The 23,414-nt window shown below is 47.2% G+C and overlaps 1 protein-coding gene across 1 annotated transcript; it reads right to left on the minus strand.

Moving 5' to 3' along the window:
* Positions 1 to 1,942: 1,942 nt before the first annotated feature.
* Positions 1,943 to 23,097, minus strand: EMC1 (ER membrane protein complex subunit 1). The gene is made up of 22 exons (XM_035119873.2): positions 22,963 to 23,097; positions 22,399 to 22,523; positions 21,475 to 21,540; positions 20,765 to 20,858; positions 19,701 to 19,829; positions 18,519 to 18,645; positions 17,270 to 17,419; positions 16,255 to 16,422; positions 15,125 to 15,196; positions 12,703 to 12,825; positions 11,718 to 11,814; positions 11,143 to 11,259; positions 10,081 to 10,280; positions 8,794 to 8,943; positions 7,964 to 8,125; positions 7,699 to 7,818; positions 7,140 to 7,277; positions 6,219 to 6,392; positions 5,167 to 5,377; positions 4,457 to 4,541; positions 3,117 to 3,246; positions 1,943 to 2,990 (listed from the first exon to the last, which is right to left on the minus strand). Exons 1-22 carry the CDS (start codon positions 23,070 to 23,072, stop codon positions 2,811 to 2,813), a joined length of 2,928 nt encoding a protein of 975 aa, XP_034975764.2. The 5' UTR covers positions 23,073 to 23,097; the 3' UTR covers positions 1,943 to 2,810.
* Between the last annotated feature and the right edge of the window lie 317 nt (positions 23,098 to 23,414).

Genomic DNA, 23,414 nt, shown 5'->3' on the forward strand with positions numbered 1-23,414 from the left:
CCGCTATAGCAGTTCCTATTTATCTACTTGCATTTTGATGTGCTTTCGAACTGCTAGGTTGGCAGGAGCTGGGACCAAGCAACGGGAGCTCACCCCGTCACAGGGATTCGAACCACCGACCTTCTGATCAGCAAGCCCTAGGCTCTGTGGTTTAGCCCACAGCACCACCTGGGTCCCTATAATCTAATTATTTAGAAGAGTCAAATACAGATCCTTTCATATTCGCTTTACCCTATTCATCAAAATAAATCCAATAATCATACAGCCATGGGGAGTTGTAGTCCAACATCTGTAGGGCGCCAGGTTGGTGAAGCCTATTATCAATTATGAGCCTTCAACCACTAATAATTTATTACTGATTTGAATCTGGGGGGGGGGAGGGACACATCTCTCCTGCACATAACACCACTGTAAGGACACTTTGGGGAGACTGAGGAGCTGGGTTGGTTAAGGGGTTGCCTGGATCTTGGGCTTTCAGGGTGGGAAATGGTGCCATTTCCCACCCCTCCCCATTTGTACACTGAGGAACATGAAGTCACTTCTGCACAGCAAGTCCCAGGGTGGTTTCAGTTTGGTTTGGCTGCTATGTATTTGTCAACGATTTACTATGGTCAGAATAAGTGGTCTGGGGTAAGCACAAGCCTGTCTGCATCTCAGTTCTTCAACAGTAAAAATTATTGTTGTGCCAGCATACAGAAAGAGAAGGTTGCGCTTCTGTTGGCCACCCAGCTTTGGGGGCAGGTTTGGAGGACAGACATTACTTGGATCCATTCCAATGTGGCTTCAGGCTGTGTTAACAGAACTGCTGTGGTAGCATTTGTTGATGTCATTTGTCGGGAGAGATGCAGGGAGTGTGAAGAGCACCTTCTCTGTGGCAGCCAGGGCCGTCTTAAGCGCCCCTGGTGCCGTGGTGCGCCGGATCCCTCCGGTGCCCCCCCACCCTGTTTCCCAGTGTGGTGGGCGCTGCCGCGCGGCGGGCAGACAAGCACAGCGCGGTTGCCGTGGGCGCAGCTGCGCGGCGGACCGGCCGGCCAGCGGGTGGGCACACCTCGCGGCGCCCTCCTGGCAGGCCGGCGCCGTGGTGCCCTGCGCCACCCAGCCTGGCCGTAGGGCCGGCCCTGGTGGCAGCCCTTAAGTTGTGGCGGGAGTTGTAGTCTGGAGAGCACCAGGCTGGTGAAAGCAGGTTTAGATTCTTCTTATTAAATCAGCTCTGGGGAACCTCTGGCCCTCCCAATATTGCCGAACTAAACTCCCATCATCCTCAAACAAATGGCTTTAAGTTACAAGAAAGGAGATTCTGACTAAACATCAGTAAGAACTTTATGACAGTTAACAGCTGTTCGACAGAGGAATGGACTCCCTTGGAAGATGGTGGACACTCCTTCATTGGAGGCTTTTAAGCAGAGTTTGGATGGCCATTTGTCTTGGATGCTTTAGTTGAAGATTCCCACATTGCAGGTGGTTGGACTAGAAGACCCTTGGGGTCCTTTCCAACTCTACAATTCTATGATTTTATGATCCCTGGTCATTGACCATGCTAGCTGGGGCTGATGGGAAGTGTAGTTCAGCCACAAGTAAGCACCAGAAAATCAACATTCCTGTCCCCCCATAAGGAAAAACAAAACCCGCATGGGGTTGTATCTAAATCTTGCTCAGAGTAGTCCCACTGAAATTACTGGACCCAAGTTGGCCATGACCATTATGGATCTACCATTATGGATCTGATACATCCCATGGTAAAGAACATGCAGAGCAAAAAGGTTCACTTAGAACTTAAAAGGTTTTTTATTTTATATTATCAAGGGAGGAAACCTAGCTTCAAGTACTCCCATTCACCCCAATGCAGGATATGTTTTCAAAGCCTACCAGTCACATTTACCATTACACCAGTCAGTGTAATTTAAATGGCAAGCCCTAGAGCAAAGAGATAAACATCACAGGAAACAGTCAAACAATTACGTGTTTTTGCAGCAGGAACACAAGATCAAATGGGGGGAAATATCAGTGCAACAACCAGAATATTAGACCATTATAGTCACATCTTCTCCAATGCCCCTTCCCTGAGCTATTAAATATCAAGCTGATCTGATCTGTATCCAACTCCATTTTAATTAGCATACTTCCAAAATTCCCCTATGCCACCCTAACCTAACTTGATCTCACCACCCCTCCCTCACATGTTATTCAAACTACAGCTCCCATTATCCCTGACCACTGGGCCATGCTGGCTGATGGAACCTGGAGTTGGAAGGCATTTGGAAGGCAACAGGTTGAGGAAGGCTGGCTCCCTTCTGCCCTGTTCTCCCTACTGCAATTCAAGTCTTTTTCAACTGCTTTCTTGAGTTAAGGGTTTTCAAAGAGGGTAAGGGGTGGATCAGAAACTGTTGGGGCAAGAAAGGCAGGGGACTCCCTCTCCTACTCCCAAGTAAAATGTATGTGATGATGCAGGCTGAAGACCCGGAGATTGGCTTTTATGGCAAAGGTGCTTTAGAGATGGGATCAGAGGTGTTACATTACAAGGTAGTCAAGACAAAGCACCCGGACCACTTTGGACCAGTTCCCAAGGAAAAGAGAAAAACTTTATAGTCTTTTGTTTCGTAGAATATTCTTGTTCCTGATGTTTCTCATTTCCCACGAGGAACTGGGCTTAGCTATTCCAGCAGACAAGATGCAAACAAAAAAAGGATCCCACAGATTTTGTTCCATCAGGGTAACAGCTATCTAATCAACAATGTGGCTGAGATCCCCCTCTCCTTGTGGACCAGGGTCTTTGTTGTCCAGCCTCAGCAGGCTTGCTTCTGCAAATCTGGTTATCGCCAGGCCCGGTTGAGAAGCTTCACCTGAGCCAGCCTCTTGGTGATCATGGTGGCAAAGACCAGCCCGAAAAGGACGCTGCTGATCAGGACATAGTCATAGTCATCCTTCAGGACGTCAAACTGCTTGGAGGGGTAGACTCGGGTCTGGTAGATGTCCAGGCCGTACGCCACAACCTGCGGGTATTTAAGAAAATAGAAGTGACAAAAGGCTGAGGACAGAGGTTCCCTGTCCTTGATCTAAGCCCTGTGTGACCATCACAACCTTGTAGAAGAAAGTGCATCGTGAGAGTGAGGGCTCACCAGACATGTAGACTCAAGGCCTGACGGGGCCGTGTAAATGCCTCTCATTCGGGAGATGGTCTGGTTGTAGTTGATGAACCTCTCGGCATGGATCTGCACGTCTGGGGAATACGGGATCAAGTTTTCTTCCCTGGAAAAAGGCAAGCAAGAGCAGGACATCAAAGCATCAGGCTCAGTCACCTCTCCACAAGATCCATTTGGACTGCCCCATGGGGCTCCCCCCCCCATATTGTGGTATTTTATATATTGTAACTTCACTGTTATTTTTATTGATTATAATTTACTGAAATTGTTGAGAGTGAATTTCTGTTCAATTATTATTTGCTGATATTTTGAGAGTTAATTTTATTGCATATTATTATATTCTAACGGATTACTGAATATTACTTTAAGTCATATCTTCTATTGTGACCTATTTATATTGGATCACATTGTTAAAAGATGCGAGATCTATGCTGTATATTTTGTTGTTTTTTCTGGTAAATTGCCTTGTGTACAACAATATGGAAAGGTAGTATACTAAAAAAGAAAGAAAGAAAGAAAGAGGGAAACAAATGAAAAATAAAGGAAACTCCCCAAAGCCCCCCTCCTTTCTCATGCTGCCTTTTATTGATGATTTTAATATTTCTTTGTAAGCTGCTTAAAGGTTTCACCACAATAAAGTGGTATCTTAATTTTGTTAAATAAAATAAATAAATAAAAGGTCCGTTTAGAACAGGATTATGGAACCAATAATGATGATTGGAGGTTGAGGCCTTCTAAGTATTTCTGGACTACAACTCCCATCATCCCAGACCGCTGTAATTGCTCGTTGGGGCTGATGAGAGCCAGAGTCCAACACTCACTGGAGGGCACAGGTTCCCCAATCCTGATAATGGGGAAAATACCTTTCTTTTCTGCAGGAATTGCTTGAGAGCAGCATCCAATCACAGTAGACCACACTGGACTATCGATTGACAAGCTGTCTGACTTGTGGCAAGGCAGCTTGCTCATATAAAAGTACTTCTGTACTGCCACAATGTAAAATATCAGGGCAGTGTGCCACATTTAAGATACAGAAAAACATTAAGGTGACTAGCTAAATAAAAAAAATAGGAATTAAACACCTTAAAAAAGCCTGACAGCATAAAAAGGACTTCAAGAGAAAGACCAAAAAGTGAAAGAAGGAAGAGTGCTTAACAGAATGGGACCTATCTGGTTTCTACCTGAGGCCAATCCTAGTTTCCTACAGTCCTTCTACTTATATAGTGGACGAGATGGCTTGACTCTCTAAAATCTGCTGCACACACTCAAATGCTTCTCCAAAGGCCTAGGAGTTACACCCACCCCAATTTCCTTACCTAGTTTGCTCTGTAGGGATTTCTGGCCGCCGCGGGTCCAACAGAGCCTTGGGGAGTGAAAGGATCGCCCCAGAAGGAAGTCCAACTGCAGAGTTACAAATGAAACAAACAGCACGGCAAATGTTATTTCAACAATTGCCACAAAATCCACACTTCCTCCCGAGCAACAGAAGTGTTAGATTATACAATTTTCTAAGATTATACGGTAATTATGGTCAGGGACGCATTGCAAAGATCAGTGCAGATATCCATGTGTTGCCTTTCAGCTAGATTTACTATTTTCACGGGCAAATGATGTGGAGGTCTCCTGTATCTCCTTTTGGGGTGATCCAAGTTGTACTTTCCTTAAAAACCCATTGTACATAGCAGAACTTGTGCACCATTCTCTGGAAACGGAAGCAACTTAAGTGTTCCATGTTCCTAAATGCTTCGCTTTGGAGCATAGAGAACAGCTCATTGGTGTTCTTCCCACACGCCTCCTCAAGTGATCCTAGACACTGGGGACAAGAGAAGCTGCTGCAGAAATAGTAAAGGGTCTTCAAATTCCTCACTACCCCGGACCACTAGGCCTTTGGTAGAAGCTGACGGGAAAGCCTTTCACTGCATGTTCTGAAACTGAAAGGAAGGGGCTGCTCCCTCCCCGCTTCAAGGTGGCCACACTCTCAAATCCCAATTGGTCAGAAAGCTCAAATCCCGGCCCGCTCCTTAACTGAGCAAGTGGCGGCTGGTGATCCCCCGTTCGGTGATGGTGACCTCCATGGCACTGATGGCGGAGGGGAAAATGTAGGACTGCTGCAGGACCTGGGGCAGGAGAGGGCGGTCAAGGGAGCTGAAGGCTGTAGCGTTGTACTGCTCCGTCCCCTCGTACAGCTCCAGCACTGTGAATTCGTTGCGGCGGGCCTTGGCGTTCCAGTACTGGTACTGTGGTGGGAGAGGGGAAAGCTTGCTCAGATGTAATAAAAAAAATACTAATAACGATCAATCTAAACTACTTTTAATACATTGGTACCTTGTTTCTCAAATGCCTTGGTACTCAAACACCTTGGTTCTCAAACGCCAAAAACCCAGAAGTAAGTGTTGCAGTTTTCAAACATTTTTCGGAAGCCGAACATCTGATGCAGCTGTCGGCTATTGTTTCTGGGGCACCTGCACCAATCAGAATGGACTTATGGAATGGATTAAGTTTGGCACTTTTGTTTTTGCTATTTATTTTGCGTTTTTGGTTTTGAGGCTTTTTCAATTAACTTGTTTTTGTGACTGTGTGGAACCCAGTTCAGCTACTGATTGATTGTGTGACTGTGGAAATGGATAAAAGCCTCCCAGCCAAACAATGACTATCACCAGTGCAGGTAATATTTATTTATTTTTTAATCATCTACAATACGGTCTTATTTATTTTATAGTACAGTACATTGATTATTGCTTTCATTTTATGGCTCAATGGTCTCGTTAGATAGCAAAATTCATGTTAAATTGCTGTTTTAGGGGTTGTTTTTAAAAGTCTGGAACGGATTAATCCATTTTGCATTACTTTCTATGGGAAAGTGGAACACTTTGGTTTTGGAACGGACTTCCAGAACGGATTAAGTTTGAGAACCAAGGTACCACTGTATTGTATTTTAATTGCTGCTGATCCTAACTAAAACCCCAAACTCCCATGCAACGGCACACAAGGCAAGGCCTTTCTCCTTCCACAACTCCTTCATGATGGTCTCACAAATTCCACCTGCATGAAAGGGTGGGGCATGGGGACACTGCTTACCACCACCCAGTTCTCCGAGTGGACAATGTGGACTGGCCCCTTGGCCTTCTTCTGCACCGAGGAGTGGATGATCCGGCCAGTGACGCTGTCAATCAAGTGGATCCCGATGAATGTGCGCTCCGGGTGGGTGTCCGTGCTCTCCGTCACCACCGCCAGCAGGTTCGGGTTCAATGACTGCAACAAGACAAAGGCTGACACCTCAAAACAGGCCCTACTAGCCTGTGTGTTCCCTTCCCAGCATGAAACAATGCGACTCAGAAGGGGAAGTGCCCTGGGGCTCTGTGTTCAAGCACCCACTTTGCATGCAGGTCTCAGGTTCAATCCTCGACGTACAGCTGGGAAAATTTCCTGTCTGAAACCTTGGGGAACTGCTGCCAGTCAGTGTTACCAATACTGAGCTGGTCAGTCTGATTTGGTATAAGAGAGTTCCCTATGTTTCAGTTTCAATCAGCTCCCTTTTTAAAGAACCACAAGGACTAGGCTCTTGTTAATTTTAAGGGGAATTGCAACGGCTCAATATTAAAGCTGCTGCCAATCAGACAATATTGAGCCAGGTGGACCCAATGATATGTCCAGATATAAGAAAATTTCTTATGCTTCTATTTAAACCAGCCCTTTATCAAGAATCATGAGGACTAGGCTCTTACTTTATTTTACGAGGAAGTGCAAAGGTTCAGCATTAAAGCATTTGCTTTGCATACAGAAGGGCCTAGGTTCGGTCCGTGGCAGCATCTTGAAGTAGAGTTGGGACAGAATCCTGCCTGAAACCCTGGAGAGCTGCTGCCAATCAGTGTAGGCTATATTGAAATAGGTAGAATAATGACCAGGCTCACCATAAGGCATATTTCTATTCTTCCTATGAGAACTGCAAAGGCATGTGATGCTGTCTGACCCACTGGACGTTCCCACGCCCTCTCCTACCTTGTAAAGGACACTACGATCTCCCATCACCCGGCCCTGGGAATGGACGTGTTCGTTGGCCCTCTTCCCCTTGATGGTCACAATCCGCTGCACGTCAGGGGGGATGCTGATCTCCCAGCTCTCCTCTGTTGTCAGGTCCTGCAACACATGGCCAAGAACTCCAGGATATAAAAAATGTCAAGCCGATTCCTAAAAAGTCCCGTCCTCCCAATCTGAGATGTACTGAAAGCACAATTCCTTGCTTGCATACAACTTCCCTGCGCAAGAAGCTTAATGCATACAGAGCCCCATCCCGCTGCAGCAGGTGTGTGGGATCTTTGGCCCTCTGGAAGTAGATTAACTACAACTACCATCTATCTCCATGCTTACTGTGGCTGGTTCAAACTTCCACTTCCAGGGTAAGCCTGAGAACGCCCACTGATGACATCGCTTCTGAATTGGCCAACCTGGACGGGCACATCAGCGGTATGGGGGACACTAAACCCCTCAGTTACAGGCTCACAACAACACACAGAGTATGTAACGCCATCTTAACAAGGGGGAAATGAGAACTAAGTACCTTTTGCAGCCTCCGTCCCATCAACTTGCCCTGTTCGGTGTCCGCCAAGTAAAAAGAGACAGTTGGAGCAATTTCCTCAAGCTGCCGGAGGACGTTCCTTGTCGCTGGGAACACTGTGACCTGGAAGGACGGAAGGAAGGAAGGAAGGAAGGAAGGAAGGAAGGAAGGAAGGAAGGAAGGAAGGAAGGAAGGGAGAATGGGTCAAAGAAGTGTGAGGGGTTTTCAAGAGGCCTTCCGCATAACCGAAGGATGAGGCAGAGCGCACCTTGAACTCGTCGTCGATCAGAAGCAGAACTTTGGCATAATCTTGGTCCATGATGGGGAGCAGCAGGGACTGGAGGATGGGGCGGCTCAGCACTGGAGGGGCCACCTGGCTCCACCTCCCAAAGATGGGGTTGAAGACGTAGAGGGAGCTCTTGCCGGTCTCCTGGGAGAAGAAGAGGCACGGGGGCAGGAAACTAATAAGAAAGTAAGAAGAGCCTGCTGGACCAGGTCAATGGCCCATCTAGTCCAGCAACCTGTTCTCACAGTGGCCTCAAAGCAACAATCAGGATCTGAGCATAAGATCCCTCTTCCCTCCTGTGGCTTTCCAGCAACCAATATTCAGAAGCATTGTTGCCTCCTGGCTGCAGAGCATGGCCATTGTGGCTAGTAGCCACTGGCAGCCCTCTCCTCCTCCTTGAATTTCTCTAATCCTCTTTTAAAGCCATCTAGGTTGCTGGCCATCACTGCCTCCTGTGGGAACAAGTTCCATACTTTAACTCTGTGCTATGTGAAGAAAACTTTCATTTCTCTCTCCCGAACCTTCGCACAATCAGCACCATTGGATGTCCACAAGTTCCAGTGATATGAGGGATAAAAATGTCTCTATCTACTGTGCAATATCCTTTTTGAGGTGAGGCAACCAGAACTGTACACAGTATTCCAAATGCAGTTGCACTACAGCTTTGTATACTGGTATTATGATACCGGCAATTCTATTTTCAATTTTCAATTCAGTTTTCAAACTCAGGCCTTGCTAGCTACCCACAGACGAACTTTCCCCCTGCAATATCTCCTAAGTCCAAACTGGCCATCACAGATGTGGGTCCTGACCTTGTCCTTGACCAGGAGGGTGCACTGAGGAGGGTGGGGGAAGTGGGCAGTTGTCCTCTGGACCATCAGCTTGAAGGATGAGCCTGGCCGCACATCCTGGAGGTACTGCTTCCACAGGATGGTCCCAGAGCTGCTTTCGATTCCAAAGAGCTGGACAGAGAACACAAAGACCACAAAATGGTCAAGCTGCACGGGTTCATATAGCAGAGAGGCTTGATGGCACAACAACAAGCGGGCACAACAGCATGTTGTGATCTGCATAAAGAAGGCTGATCACCAAAGAATTGATGCTTTTGAATTATGGTGCTGGAGGAGACTCTTGAGAGTCCCATGGACTGCAAGAAGATCAAACCTATCCATTCTGAAGGAAATCAGCCCTGAGTGCTCACTGGAAGGACAGATCCTAAAGCTGAGGCTCCAATACTTTGGCCACCACATGAGAAGAGTAGACTCCCTGGAAAAGACCCTGATGTTGGGAAAGATGGAGGGCACGAGGAGAAGGGGACGACAGAGGACGAGATGGTTGGACAGTGTTCTCAAAGCTACCAACATGAGTCTGACCAAACTGCGGGAGGCAGTGGAAGACAGGAGTGCCTGGTGTGCTCTGGTCCATGGGGTCACGAAGAGTCGGAAACGACTAAACCAGGCATAGGCAACCTTGGCTCTCCAGATGTTTTTGAACTACAACTCCCATGATCTCTAGCTAACAGGGCCAGTGGTCAGGGATCATAGGAGTTGCAGTTCCAAAACATCTGGAGAGCCAAGGTTGCCTATGGCTGGACTAAATGACTAAACAACAAATTGTAAGGGATTAGACTAGATGAACCTTTGGGTCCCTCTACAATTCTATGATTTAAATATAGTGTGTGGTGGCAGAGGGTGGCTGCCTTTGAGCTGGTCCAGTGAGATTCTTCCTAATGTTCTCATTAGTCACAAGAGTCAGGAGTACAACCTCCATGTTCAGTGGCAGTCTACCGCCTCTTAACGCCAGAGGCCATTGCCTTCATGCCTTGTTTGTGGGTTTCCCACCATGGCATCTGGTTGACAATAGTGGGACACATAGGAATATGGGAAACTGCCTTATACCAAAGTCAGAACCTTGGGTCCACCTAGGACAGTTCTGTTGACACTAGCTGGCAACAATTCTCCAAGTTTCCAGAGGCAGGGGACATTCCCAGTCCTACAAAGCAGGCGCTCTGCCACTGAACTACACATAAATCTTGACCCTTGATCTAGCAGAGCTCTCTTATATAACTTAAGTTCCTGGCTCACAAGCACACTTCTCACCTTTCCAGAAGCTGTGACCACTACAATCATCTTCTGCAGGTTAAACTCATCCCGGGCCAAGTTGTCAATGTTGACTTCGTTCTTGATCTGGCTGCGGGGCTTGCGGGCATCGTAAAACATCTTCCAAAGGTGAGCAGTCCAGGCCTGGAGGAGGATGAGCTGAGAGGACAGGCGCTTCAGGAACATGCCCAGCAGACCATCTGGAAAGGGAGAGAGAGAGAACATGTCACAACCAACAATTAAGCAGAGGTTAAAATAGAGAGAAGAGCCTGTTGCATGACCAGATGAGCCACTGCACCAATTCAGCATTGCTCTTGCATTCTCATATACTTAACTTGGCTGACATTTCTGAGCCTCTCTAATAAAGAAAGCTTGAAGCCTGTGCGAAATCCCTCATCTTGGACAGGGGACAGAGTTCCTCACGGCTGGCGAGCAGGAGAGCATGTTTGTGGAGACATGTGGTCCAGACAGCAAGCACAATTCAACAGGACCAAGGAAGCTCATGGAAGACAGATAGAGCCCCATAGATTGACACAGATTTATCTCTCTCTCTCTACCCTTTCCAAAACAAGATTTTCAAGAAAAGCTAGTGAAAAAGACAACTGGAGAATTACCTTGAATTGCTGGTTCCATGACAGCAAAAAGACAAAGCAGAAAATATTTGAAATGTACTCACTGGAGTAAGAACAAAAGCCGCAGTATCAGAGAAGTAATAACTAAGTGTGGGACCTTCCCTGCAGAGATGATTTCGGCCCCGTCATAACACAGCTTTTGGAGAATGCTGAAGATGCACCTCTTTACATCCCACCCCACCCCCGGCTTTTGACACATGAGATGAATATTTTTAGGACCCACCTTGTTTTTGTAATTTTATCTTTTTAAAAACTGCCCCTTAATGTTGTGTTTTAGTTGTTGTTACCTGCCCTGGGACCTTAGGGGGAAGGGGAAATAATACATTTTCATCTACCTGAGCAACACTACCTGGCAGCCTTGCTGACTGGGAGGACTTGTTGAGTTTCCTCGGGACTGGGAAAGGGAAAGAAACACCAACTGTGGCTTTACCTGCTTTCTTCCCAAATTCACCCTCCAGCTCTGCCTGTGCTCCTGTCAGGGGCAGATCCACCATCTGCAAGCTGACCACTTCAGCCAAAGACTCTTCTCTGCTCCACAAAACTTTCCCTGCGGAGGAAAAAAACAAGAGATGCACGGACGGTTGTAAAAGGAAAGATGGGGGGGGCTGTACCCAGTGTTAGCGGACCCCTTGAATCTTACTTAGCTCCATTCGTTTCAACAGGTCTACTCTGAGGCAGATGCAACTCTTAGACTGCAGTCCTAGAAACACTTGCTTGGAAAGACAGCCAGGGCTTCTAATTCTCCTTCTTAGGCCATTGGCAAAGCCAGCTCTCTGTCGTCCAGTTACCAGAAAGGTAAAGCTTGGAGTGTGGGGTAGTGGTTAGAATGTCAGACTAGCAAGCTAGGAGACTGGGCCATGAAGCTCACCCCTGCCTCTCAGCCTAACCTACCCCACAGGGATTAAATGAGAGAGGGAAAACTGCATATGCCCCCTTGAGCTCTGTGGAGAAAAAGGTGGGGAATAAATGCAATAAATGAACTGTGCAACACAGCAGAAAGGTCACCTGGTTGCTGAAGGAAGGAGAGCATGTGATCCGCCGTCTGCACCAGGGCTCGGTAGCCCACAGAGTCGTCTTTCTTCAGAAACACCTGAATGTAAAGCTGAAAGAAAAGGGGGAAAGGGGTGGGCAGGTGGATCATCAGCTTGCAGGATTAGCAAGATGTCCAACCAATTTAAGGAAGCAACTTACAGCCTTCTGAAAAGACTGCTAAGATTCTTGGTGTGGGTAGGTCTGTTGTTCATATTAACTTTATTTTGGAGGGGAAACTTGGATTGTATCCAACCAAGTTTTACTTGTTGGTATTAAAGGGTTAAGTTGTACTAGACGCTCTGAACACTGAGCAGCTGAGCATCATGGATCATCTGGGAATGATAGACAATCTGTATAAATAGTCAGTTCCTTCCATGTGCTCTCTCTCTTGGTAGCGGTTTTCTCTTGGTTGCAGTTTGTAGTAGAAATCATGCCTCAAGCTTGTGCGCTGAGGCAAAGTTTTGTTTAAGCTTTCATGCCCAGAGATGAAGGATGTCTGCCTTATCTCCAGGCTATGTTTTTCTGTAAATAAAGTCTTTTGCGTTTCAACGTGCTCCAGAGTTCCTGAATTTACAACTCTTGCTGACTCTCCTAACCTTCAATCCATTGCATACACTCTGCTGAGAAGGAAGCTTTATGTCCGGAAGCGCGACTGGACTAGTAGAATTGTTTACTTAAACATAAACTAATTAAAGTTTATGTACATTACTTAAGTGCAGACCTGTCAAAATTAATGGGATCAAGTGGGTCATAATTTCAGCAAGTCTACTATGAGGAGAACTGAGAACTTGGGTCCATTAATTTCAATGGGTCTGCTCTGAGCTGCACCCCCAATATAATTTGTGATTAAAATAATATATAGTTTTGCCCATTGTGATGCCCATGGACAGCACAGAAAATTCAGACACCCACCAAGGCCCCTCTGCTCCCGCTCTCTCCCCAAGACCACTCCCCATACCTGTTCTGGCCTCGTAGAAGTTTTCTCCAAGGTGAAGCTGATAACAGTATCCAGCAGCCTCTGCCCAGTTTCAGCCAGGTACAGGTTAATTACGTAGGACTGGTTGTGGCAGGATAAGGATTCCTTAAGTGTCATTCAGAAGAAATTAAAAGAAAGGGGGGGTAGGATTTAATATCAAGGCCACCGTCATGCATGCAGTGTCACCACGAGCAACAGAGTAGCTACCCGACCCAAGGAGTGAAGACTGCGGTGGGGTGGGGTGCACGAAATACATTTAAACCCTAGCACTTTAAACCACACACTTCAAATGCAAGATAAACCTGGTTCAGACATAATGGAAAACCATGGTTTCCTGTCTCAAGAACGAGCCTGCATGAATCAAAGAGTCATGCTCTCACCCTCCTTGCTCCTTCTTTGCACACAAGGAAAGATTGAAAAAATTGCTTTTATAATTGTTAATAGCTCCCCATAGTGCACAAACTCAGGAAACTGTGGTTTGTTCTAACTCAGCTAAGTTGCTTTTTTAAACAAAGGTATTGAAGCATGGCTTGATCCCGATTTGTTCTAACTCACCACAGTTAGAACTAACTACAGTTCCTTGCATTGGTGTACAACGGCCTTGGTCCTGTATACCTGAAGGAGCGTCTCCACCCCCACCATTCAGCCTGGACACTAAGGTCCAGTGCCAAGGGCCTTCGGGCGGTTCCCTCACTGCGAGAAGTGAGGTTACAGGGAACCAGGCAGAGGGCCTTCTTGGTAGTGGCGGCTGCCCTGTGGAACACCCTCCCAACAGATGTCAAGACAATAAGCAACTTTCTTATTTTCAAAAGACATCTGAAGACAGCCCTGTTTAGGGAAGTTTTTAATGTTTAATGCTGTATTGTGTTTTAATATTCGGTTGGGAGCCACCGAGAGTGGCTGGGGAAACCCAGCCAGATGGGCGGGGTATAAATAAATTATTATTATTATTATTACTACTACTACTACTACAACGGCGAACTGCCCTTGGTTCTAAAATCAAAGCAGAAGTTTTCAATTTCCTCTTCTTTCAGATGGTAAAGGAGAGGGGAAAGTGTGCAGACCTAAGGCCCATGGTCATAACATAAGGCCAAGGTTTCCTGTTACACCTGAAATCATGGTTTTTGCTAACTACAGTTGTGAATCAAGACCATTATTCTGAGCTTCCAAACTTAGGACAGGAAGTGCCGCCTGCTTCCATTTCCCATCAGCTTCAGAAGTTCACTCCTGTCTCCATGGTCATTAAGGCAAAAGGACAGTCATCACTGTAGCTTGTCAATGGTTGGTGAATGCAGACGTACCAACAAACCACAGTCAGGACAAATCATGGTGTGACAGGCTGATTTGGTGGCCTCTCTCAAGCCATAGATTGTGAGCTGACATGAGGTCAGAGGTGAGTGGTGAGTTCATGGCAGGCAAGATTTGAACTGGGGGCTTTGCGAGCCATAGCTCAGCCTCTCAGCTGCTGCACAACCTTAGCTCTGGCGCCTGGGTGTTCACATCCTTCCAAGTGTCAGACGCATTATCACCTGCCATGTAAGGGGGATGATAATGCAGGCCTACTTTACATGGTTGTTGTATGGATCACAAAATAATCCACATGCAGCACTCTGAGCATTTGACGCCACTATAAAAAGTATCCATTTAAGCTACTACTTAATTTGTTGTTATTTAAAAAGCAAAGCAATAATGCCTTCTTTGCACTCACCAGTATTTTTGCTCACAAGAAGACCTAATTTCAGACAGTGGGCAATTGCCTTCTGCAATTTTATTCTTTAACACAAAAGAAGTCTACCATAAGGCTTCTGAAGACACACAGTGGGAGAATCTCGGGTAGTAAGAATGTCTGATCAAACCAAGATATAAAACAAGTCTAGCTGCCTCCTTTCACAGAAGCCAGCAAACCAACTACGAAGCTGTCAGCTATAGTTCAGCCTTCCCGAACTTGGTGCCCTCCAGATGTTTCAGACTACAGTACCCATCAGCCCAAGTAAGCATGCTTGTGCTGCCCAGGGCTGTAGTCCTGCTGCCTTTCCTGTTTCCTGCAATCTGAGAAATTATGGTTAACAGCTTCTGTAACAAGCCAGGACACTAAACCATGGTTTGCAGTTGACTTCATCTCCTGGCTCATCTCAGAGCTATTAACTATAGTTACCTGATTCATAGAAAATGGGTAAGTTAAATTAAAGACATCCCCATTTGTTTGCTGGTTCACAGCGAAAGAGAAGGGAAGTTGCCAAAATGTTTGTATCTCAGCTTATTAAAAGCAGAGAGACGATTGCCTGAATGCTGACAAGTAATCACACTGGAGCAACAAAAGCCAGCATGATCCTGAGGAAGTCGAGGGCATTTCAGGGACAAGCCAAGCTTCTGATTTCACCCAACATGCCACCCTCAAACTTACCACTTCGGCCTTGCAGGTGAGGACCGCGGCTACCGTTTTCTCATTGGTGGTTGCGAAGGTCACGAGGCCAGCCTGAGAAACGCAGCAGTGAGAGAAAATGAATAAGGAAAATGCTCCTGGAAGAAACACTGTGCTTGGTGGGGTGAGAGGTGCACTTAGATCAAAGTTCCCTTGGGTGACCCTGGCCTAGGAGCTTAGGTGATAAACCTGAGCTTGAACAGCACCACATCTGACTACAGGAGGACCAGCTGCCTACCGAAAGATCCTGCACCGAGTCATATCACCAGCTCACCCTGCTCAGTATCTTCTTCTTAGAGAGACAGAGTTCCCAAGGTATCAAGCAGAGAAGGATTTCGATAACATAAGGAAGCTGCCTTATACCGAGTCAGACCTACTGGTCCATCTAGTTCAGTATTGTCTGCACTAGCTGGCAGTGGTCCTCCATGGTTTTAGAAAGCAGGACATTCCCAGACCTACTTGGAGATGTCAGAGATTGAGCCTGGGACCTTCTGCATGCAAAGCAGATGGGGTGTAGTTAAGTGGGAGAACTTCTCAAACTGACTGCCCCTGATCTTTTTAAAACAGGTGTCCTGGAGCCTTCTACAGCAGAGATGCAGAAATCTGTTACCTTCCAGGCATTCCTGGGCCCCACCATCCCTGGCCATCGGCCATGCTGCCTGGGCCTGATGGGAGTTGTAGTCCAACATCCTCTAGGTCGCCACAGGTTCCCCACCCACTAACTAGGCCATCACTTACGTTTACAGGTGGGTTACTGCCATCACAGCTCTGCCTTTTAATGTAGGGACGTGAAGCTTGTGGTCCTCCAGAACGTGCTGGACTACAACTCCCACCATCCCACCTGCCAGCATGGCCAATCATCTTGGCTGATGGGAGTTGGAGTCCAACAATCTCTGGAGGACGACAGGTTCCTCATTCCTGATCTATGGAGAGATCACACACACTGTGCTACAGCCCTTTCTCAATGTACACCTGCAGAGAGTTGGTAACATTCTTCAAGGGGTCTGGCTTTTAACAGGTAAAACATCAAGGTGTTGGCACTGCAGCAATAGCTTCTCATCTTCATTTCCCCTTTTAAAAAATAATAATAATAGAGCACCATTTCCTTTTACCTGTGGAAAATCCCGGAGGAGGCTCAGCACGCCATTCCGATACTGGAGCAGCGCAAAGTGGCTTGGAGACAGCTGCAGGAAGAACTGGGCACGGGAAGCACTGGCGGGATTGGGCTGAGAGGAAAGCAAACGAGGCCGGAAGCCGCTGGCAAACTCCAGACCAAGGGACTGTGGAGGAGGGAAGAGGAGGAGGCAAGTCAGGCAGACGTGGGACTAAGAGGAGGAGGAGAGCCCTGTAGCATCCAGCGGCCAACCAAAGGATGCCTCTGGGAATCTGAAGCAGGACCAGAGGGCAACAACAACTCTCCCTGTTTGCCTCCGGCAGTGGAGATAGAATATAGCCACTGATAGCCCTATTCCCCATTGATTTGTGTAATCCACATTGGTGACCATTACTATGCAAGAACATTGGATCAGAGCACTGGACCATCTGGTCCAGCATCCTGTTCTCAGTTACCCACCAGTTGCCTCAATGGGAAACTAGCAACTGGGATATGGGCACAACAGCACTCTGCCATGAGCAATTCCCAGCAACTGGGATTCAGAGGCATATGGCCTGCAACAGGGGAATTTGTCTAATCTTATCTGACAGCCATCACTACATCCTTTAATGTAAAAGCATTGGCCCTGAAGCTAGATCAGGTCAAATACTCATCTAAGACAGCATCCTGTTCTCGCAGTGGTCATCCAGCACTGGGTGTTCGGCTTCCAAAGAACGTTTGAAAACCGGAACGATCACTTCCGGTTTTCGATCATTCGGGAGGCAGAACGTTCAGCTCCCAAGGTGTTCGGGAGCCGAGGTTCCACTGTATCATGTATGTCAATTGCCTTGAGAGTGAAGTTTAGAAGGCAATTAATAAATCAAAGGTATTATGATTATTAACTGGCATTCAGAGGCACACTGCCTCCAACAGGGGAAGGAGAACATAGCTGCCATAGCTAGTAACCCTTCAGATACGGCAAGTTGAAAGCCAAACCCATCCAAAGGTATCAGCCTGCTTCCTAGACCCCTCACCTGCAATGGAAGTTGCTTCATCTCTTCCCCAGAATCCAGGGACAAGGCATAGAGTGAGTGAGTGGCGGAGTCGGCGCACAAGAGGACTCCCTCTCCGACCATGCCACAAGCTCCACTCAGAGTCCTTGACCAGGGGGCTGCCACCCTGACCTGCAGAAGGAAAAAAGTGTTGAGAAACTGGATTCGCATCCCCCACAGCAGCTCCACCACACACAGCAGACATTTTCATTAAGAGTGTAAATAAATATTGATAAAATATGCTGCCTGATTTATCAAGGGCATCTGTTGTTGTTTTTCCTTTTTAGTCAACCAAAAGGTTTTGTGATAATTCAGCAGTAGCCAACACAGTGCCCTTGAGATGATGCTGGACTACAGCTCCCATAATCCCTCAGTCATGCTGTTTGGGGCGGAGACCAATTGGCAGATGGATGGCCGCAGGTTCCTTGTCCTTCCTTGAATTCTTGCTTTCGTTGCCCCTCAGCTAGCTCCCTCCATCCCTTGCGTTTACTGTCCCCAGCTACCTCTGCTTTCTTTTAATGCAGGGATGTAGAGCCTGTGGCTCCTCTGGATGTTGTTGAGACTACAACCCTTGTCATCCCTGACCACTAACTGTGCTGGCTGGGTTGATGGAAGCTGGGAGTCCAATCACCTCTGGAGTGCACAGTTACAGTTTACTAACCCAATTGATTGGGGATGCAGGTGGTGCTGTGGGTTAAACCAGAGCCTAGGGCTTGCCGATCAGAAGGTCGGCAGTTTGAATCCCCGCAACAGGGTGAGCTCCCGTTGCTCGGTCCCAGCTTCTGCCAACCTAGCAGTTCAAAAGCACGTCAAAAGTGCGAGTAGATAAATAGGTACCGCTACAGCGGGAAGGTAAATGGCGTTTCTGTGCGCTGCTCTGGTTCACCAGAAGTGGCTTTGTCATGCTGGCCACATGACCTGGAAGCTGTACGCCGGCTCCCTCGGCCAATAACGCAAGATGAGCGCACAACCCCAGAGTCGGTCACGACTGGACCTAATGGTCAGGGGTCCCTTTACCTTTACCCCAATTGATTAAACATTGCAGTGCTACTCAGGAATAAGTCTCACTGGGGTCAGTCAAGTTCACCCTCAAGTAAGCACACACAGAATCACAGTCTTAAATCTGCAAATTTTCTAGATGCCATCCTCCCTCCTGGAAAAAAAAGTATGCAAAAACCCAGCTCTTCGCAAGGAAACAGAAATTCCATTCTGAGGCCAGACCTTGTCTTACCTGTCTTGTGATCTCTCCATCCTCAACGCTGAAGGTTACGATGTTGAAGTGGCTTTGAGGACTGACTCCAACTACATGCACCGACCCCGTCCCGTGGGAGTACACCAGCTGATACTGGACAACCTCACTAGCAAGGAATATCAGAAGTTGATTAAGTCAGCCGGCTGTCACAAGAAGTCTTTGGGGGACGGGGAAAGGAGAGCTCGGAAGCTCGAGGCTCGCTCCAGGATTTACGTGGTCACCTTCCAGCCTACCAGCAAAGCAGCCCCGAGGAAGCACGACAAGACCAGCTGCCTCTTGTTTACGCCCAGAACCTAGTAATCAGTGGTAGGCTGCCCCTGAACATGGAGGTGCAACCATCAGTAACAAATGTCTTCAGATTTACATGGAAGGATGACTCATATCCAATGATCAGGCTGCTGGTGATGTTACTTCCACAAGCAAAACAGTGCCATTTGCACATCACCAGATCTGGGGGGCACCCAAAGGTTTGTAGAAGTACCAAAAACAGGGGGCGGACTTCAGTTGAGGAGAAGAGAGCACCAAGATCAGACCAAAGAGGACTGTGAGCATGGAAAGTTGACATTAGCTGATTAGAAGGCGGATAAAACAGAAAACTGTGAGAGGGGGGTGGAGGAGGTGGAACAGAATGGAGCAACTGGAATACATAGGAAAGGGTCTTACAGCAAGTCAAAACCACTGGTCTGGCTAGCTAGCATTGCCTACACTGACCAGCAGCAGCTCTCCAGTGTTTCAGGTGGAGGACATTCCCAGGCCTACCAGGAGATGAATCTGGGACCTTCTGCATGCAAAGCAGGTGCTCTGTCAACAGCTACGGCCCTTCCCCTGTGTTTTCATGTTCCACTTGTTCTCGTTCAACTGATCCATTCCAATGTGTATAAGAAGAACCTAAAGGTCCTTGAGGAAACTAAATCCTGAATAAGCAGCATGCAACACCCCATTTGTAGACCCCAATTGCCTCCTATGAAGACAATTACCTAATGTTTTTCTGCCTGTGTGGGAATGTATTTATTTGGGGGGGGGGTGGCAGAGCTACTTTCCCAACCCTTCCAGGAGATGGATTGAACCTGGGACCATTCTGCATGCAGAGCAGGTGTTCTACCACTGAGCTACAGCCCCTCCCTGAATGAGAGACGAGCACAGCCCACGATCACCTCCTACCTTTCTGGCAAATGCTCTAACCACTTCTGATGGCCGTTGGAGAGGTAGTGAAGAGAGAGCACACTTTTCTTCAAGACGGCCACGTGTTTCACCATGTCCTGAAGTCCCACCAAACTAGCCATCTGAAAACTTTAACAGAGGAACACACAAATGGTTTATTACAGTCACTGCAGAATTAAAAACATACAATTAGCTAAAACAATTACGACCAAAGGATGAGATTCATTTTATTTCACAAAACTGATACGATGCCTGACTGCAGAAACAAACCTTGAAGTAGTTTATGAAAAGAACAAAAGAATAGAATTAGGGGGGGGGGCGGGGAAGCCAATTAAAAACAGCTATGGAAACCATTCCAAAATAATTAAAACCAACAATGAATTAAAAGCCAGTTTAAAAACAGGCACCAGCATTCTATGTGCCTGGATAGGCCAGCCTAAACAAGAGTGTTTTTTAGCAGGCCCCAGAAAGAGAAGAGTGAAGGTGTTTGCCTGATGTCATTCAGCAAGGAGTTCCGAAGTGTGGGTGCTGCCACACACTAAAAGAGCAATTTCTAAAAAATGTGGAACAAGTATTATGTGGCACCTGCAAAAGTGCCAGTTCCGTAGATTGGAGCGGTCAAGTGGTCTTGTATGGGTTAAGGTAAGGTGATCTCACAAGCAAACTGGTTCCAAGTCGCTCAGGGCTTTATTTACTAAAAGTAACAACTTGAACTTGGTCTGGTAGCAAATTGGCAACCAGTGCAGGTGTCTATAAATGTACTCCCCCCCCCACAAGGAACCGACAAAATACTACACCTGATTTACACTGAAGTCAGAAAGCTTTATGCAACCCTTTCAATAAAATAGGAAGAAGCATCCCTCAAGCAAAAGAACACAACATCTACAGATTTTCCACGGAAAGAGTTCCTAATTGTGGGATAATCAACCTCTGTCTACACTCACAATGCAGAGGAAGAACATGGTCAACAGGACCCTATATATGGTGTTTAAAAATCTGCCATTACCCCCAAAAGGTTGCAAACGAGTTCCCCAACATTCCACCCACCCACCCAAAATTCTCACCTGCCAGCATCCATCGATATCTCCCAGTTCAAGCCCCCGATGTTGGTCTCCCAGGAGCGCAGGAGGCGGCCACCGTTGGAGACAGTGATGGCATCTATATGATGGGGTGGTGAAAACAGCCGGTATATTATAAATACCCACAAACAGAGCTCAGAAGAAGCATATCCCTCCTTCATAATAAAGGGGTGGTGGATCTGCACCTGACTTTCCTCATTTTGTTTTGGGACAAGCAAGGCCTGCAGCCACTCCGTCTCATCCATTTGTGTTCAACTCTATAGAACGGGACGAGGAAGACAGGACTCTCCCCAGGACACACCATCTCCTGGACCAGCTCAGCACCCTCCTTGAGGGTTTTTATATGACTGCAATATGTCCTTGGACTCATACAATGGTTCTTGCATGGCCAGTCAAAGGATAAAGAGAGGCATATGAGTGTGTGTGTAGAAAGCAGACGACTGTGCTAAGGTAAAATTCACACTTGTTGCTCCGCCCACATTTGACTCAGTAGGGAATGCGGCTCCCTGCCCCTATTGTAAAACAGCCAAGGACTTGCTGGGCTCATAGTTTTGTCTCTCAACTCTCAGTCTTCCTTTCTGTAAAATGGGAACACTCAAAGAACCAGAATTTGTGGGGAGGTGAGATTGTTAAGAAATATTATGGCCAGCACTACAGACCTAATAACTCAGCTAGAATACAAATGCTTCATTTACCTTGTCCATGGATCAGCATTGCATCTATCGCTCCTTCAGGAGTTCCTTTGTCCACATGGCGCCACACTTCAAAAGAAACAGGAGTCCGATGAACAGAGGAAGCTACATTTCAATGGTTGGGCCATTTTGTCTAATAGCACCCATTCCTCCCAGAATTGCAGTTTGATAGGACCCAAGAGCCATGTAGTCCAACCCTTTGCAATGCAGGAATCACAGCTCAAGAATCCCTGACAGATGGCCATCCAACCTCTGCTTAAAAACCTCCAAGGAAGTAGAGCCCACAACCTCCCAAGGGAATCCGTTCCCCAGTCAAACAGCTCTTACTGTCTGAAAGTTCCTCCTGACGTTTAGTCAGAATCCCCTTTCTTGTAACTTGAAGCCATTGGTTTGAGTTCTACCCTCCAGAGCAGGGGAAAACAAGCATGTTCCCTCTTCCATCTACTCTGGAGGGTAGGACTTGGAGGTTTAGATATTTGAAGATGGCTATCGTATCCCCTCTCAGTCTCCTCTTTCCATAGCTGCCAAGTTTTCCCTTTTCTCGCGAGGAAGCCTATTCAGCATAAGGGAAAATCCCTTAAAAAAAGGGATAACTTGGCAGCTATGTCTTTCCCAGGCTAAACATTCCCAGGTCCTTCAACCATTCCTCATAAGGCTTGGTTTCCAGACCCTTGATCATCTTGGTCACTCTCCTCTGCACACGATCCAGCTTGTCAATATCCTTCCTGAATTGTGGTGCCCAGAACTGGACACTGTGTTCCAGATGTGGTCTGGCCAAGGCAGAATAGAGTGGTAAATGCGAAGTTGCCTTAGTCCGAGTTGCACATCCACTCAAGCCCCTACTCCTCATGCAGAGGTTACCAGCGCGTCACCACAGCAATAGGTATAAACAGGCCCTGCAGTGCCCACTGTATAAGAGATACTCACAGATTTCTCCTGTCCTAGAGTTCAGAGCAGCCATCACATTCTTCTCGGTGGCCACAATGAGCTTCCTGGAGCCCTGCGAAGCTTCCAAGGAGGCAAACTTAAGCTTTCCCACATATTGCTGTCTCCTATTAGAAACACAAAGGGGTGTCACATATTATAAAATATTAACATTGTTGCTGTTGTTTAGTCGTTTAGTCGTGTCCGACTCTTTGTGACCCCATGGACCAGAGCACGCCAGGCACTCCTGTCTTCCACTGCCTCCCACAGTTTGGTCAGACTTATGTTCGTAGCTTCGAGAACACTGTCCAACCATCTCGTCCTCTGTCGTCCCCTTCTCCTTGTGCCCTCAATCTTTCCCATATTAACATTAGACAACATCAAAGAACGGAGGGTCTGCAATCAATCAATCAATCAATCAATCAGTTATGTGGGTTTGAACTAGCAGTGACTGACCAGGGGTTCTCTTTCCCTCCATCAGCTTATATTAGAAACCTCCCTCCCTCATATCAGCATTTCCTGTGGCGGTGAGTTCCGCAGGTGAGGTCAGTTCGGCCTGCCACCCACCAGTCAAACTTGCCCACTTGGTCCTCGTAAACGGCGCCCGCTGGGTGAGGCGAGAGCAGGAGAAACAGCCGGAGTGACAGCAAAGGCCCCAGAAACCAGGACGCCGCCATGACAGACCGGGGAGAATTGAGGGGGGGGGGGTCAAGAGAGGAAAGGAGGCCCTCGCTATCCCATCGGGCACCGCGGGACCATAGAGCTTCCGGGACCATAGAGAGCAGCTCCTAGGCCTTCTGCCTCCATAGATATATGTAATGAGAGGAGTTAGAGTGACCCTCCAGCGATCTGGAGGCAGGAGTTTCGAAGCCCCTTGATAATTTCCCCCCATCCCTTCATACTCGGAGGGCGGAGAATGTGATAAATATATAAACATTGTAATTCTTATTATTTTAACCACACCTGTATCTGCTACCCAGAAGCATAAGGGAACAACAAAGGATGTCGGAATAGTTTCT

Source organism: Zootoca vivipara, chromosome 6 (assembly GCF_963506605.1).
Source record: "Zootoca vivipara chromosome 6, rZooViv1.1, whole genome shotgun sequence".
Lineage (NCBI taxonomy): Eukaryota > Metazoa > Chordata > Lepidosauria > Squamata > Lacertidae > Zootoca > Zootoca vivipara.

Excerpts from the sequence above, each read along its gene's own strand:
- EMC1 (XM_035119873.2), bottom strand. The coding sequence starts at position 23,072 with ATGGCGGCGTCCTGGTTTCTGGGGCCTTTGCTGTCACTCCGGCTGTTT. Across the intron at positions 18,646-19,700 it reads TTAGAGCATTTGCCAGAAAG|TGAGGTTGTCCAGTATCAGC; the intron begins GTAGGAGGTGAT and ends ATTCCTTGCTAG. Across the intron at positions 17,420-18,518 it reads ATGGAGAGATCACAAGACAG|GTCAGGGTGGCAGCCCCCTG; the intron begins GTAAGACAAGGT and ends TTCCTTCTGCAG.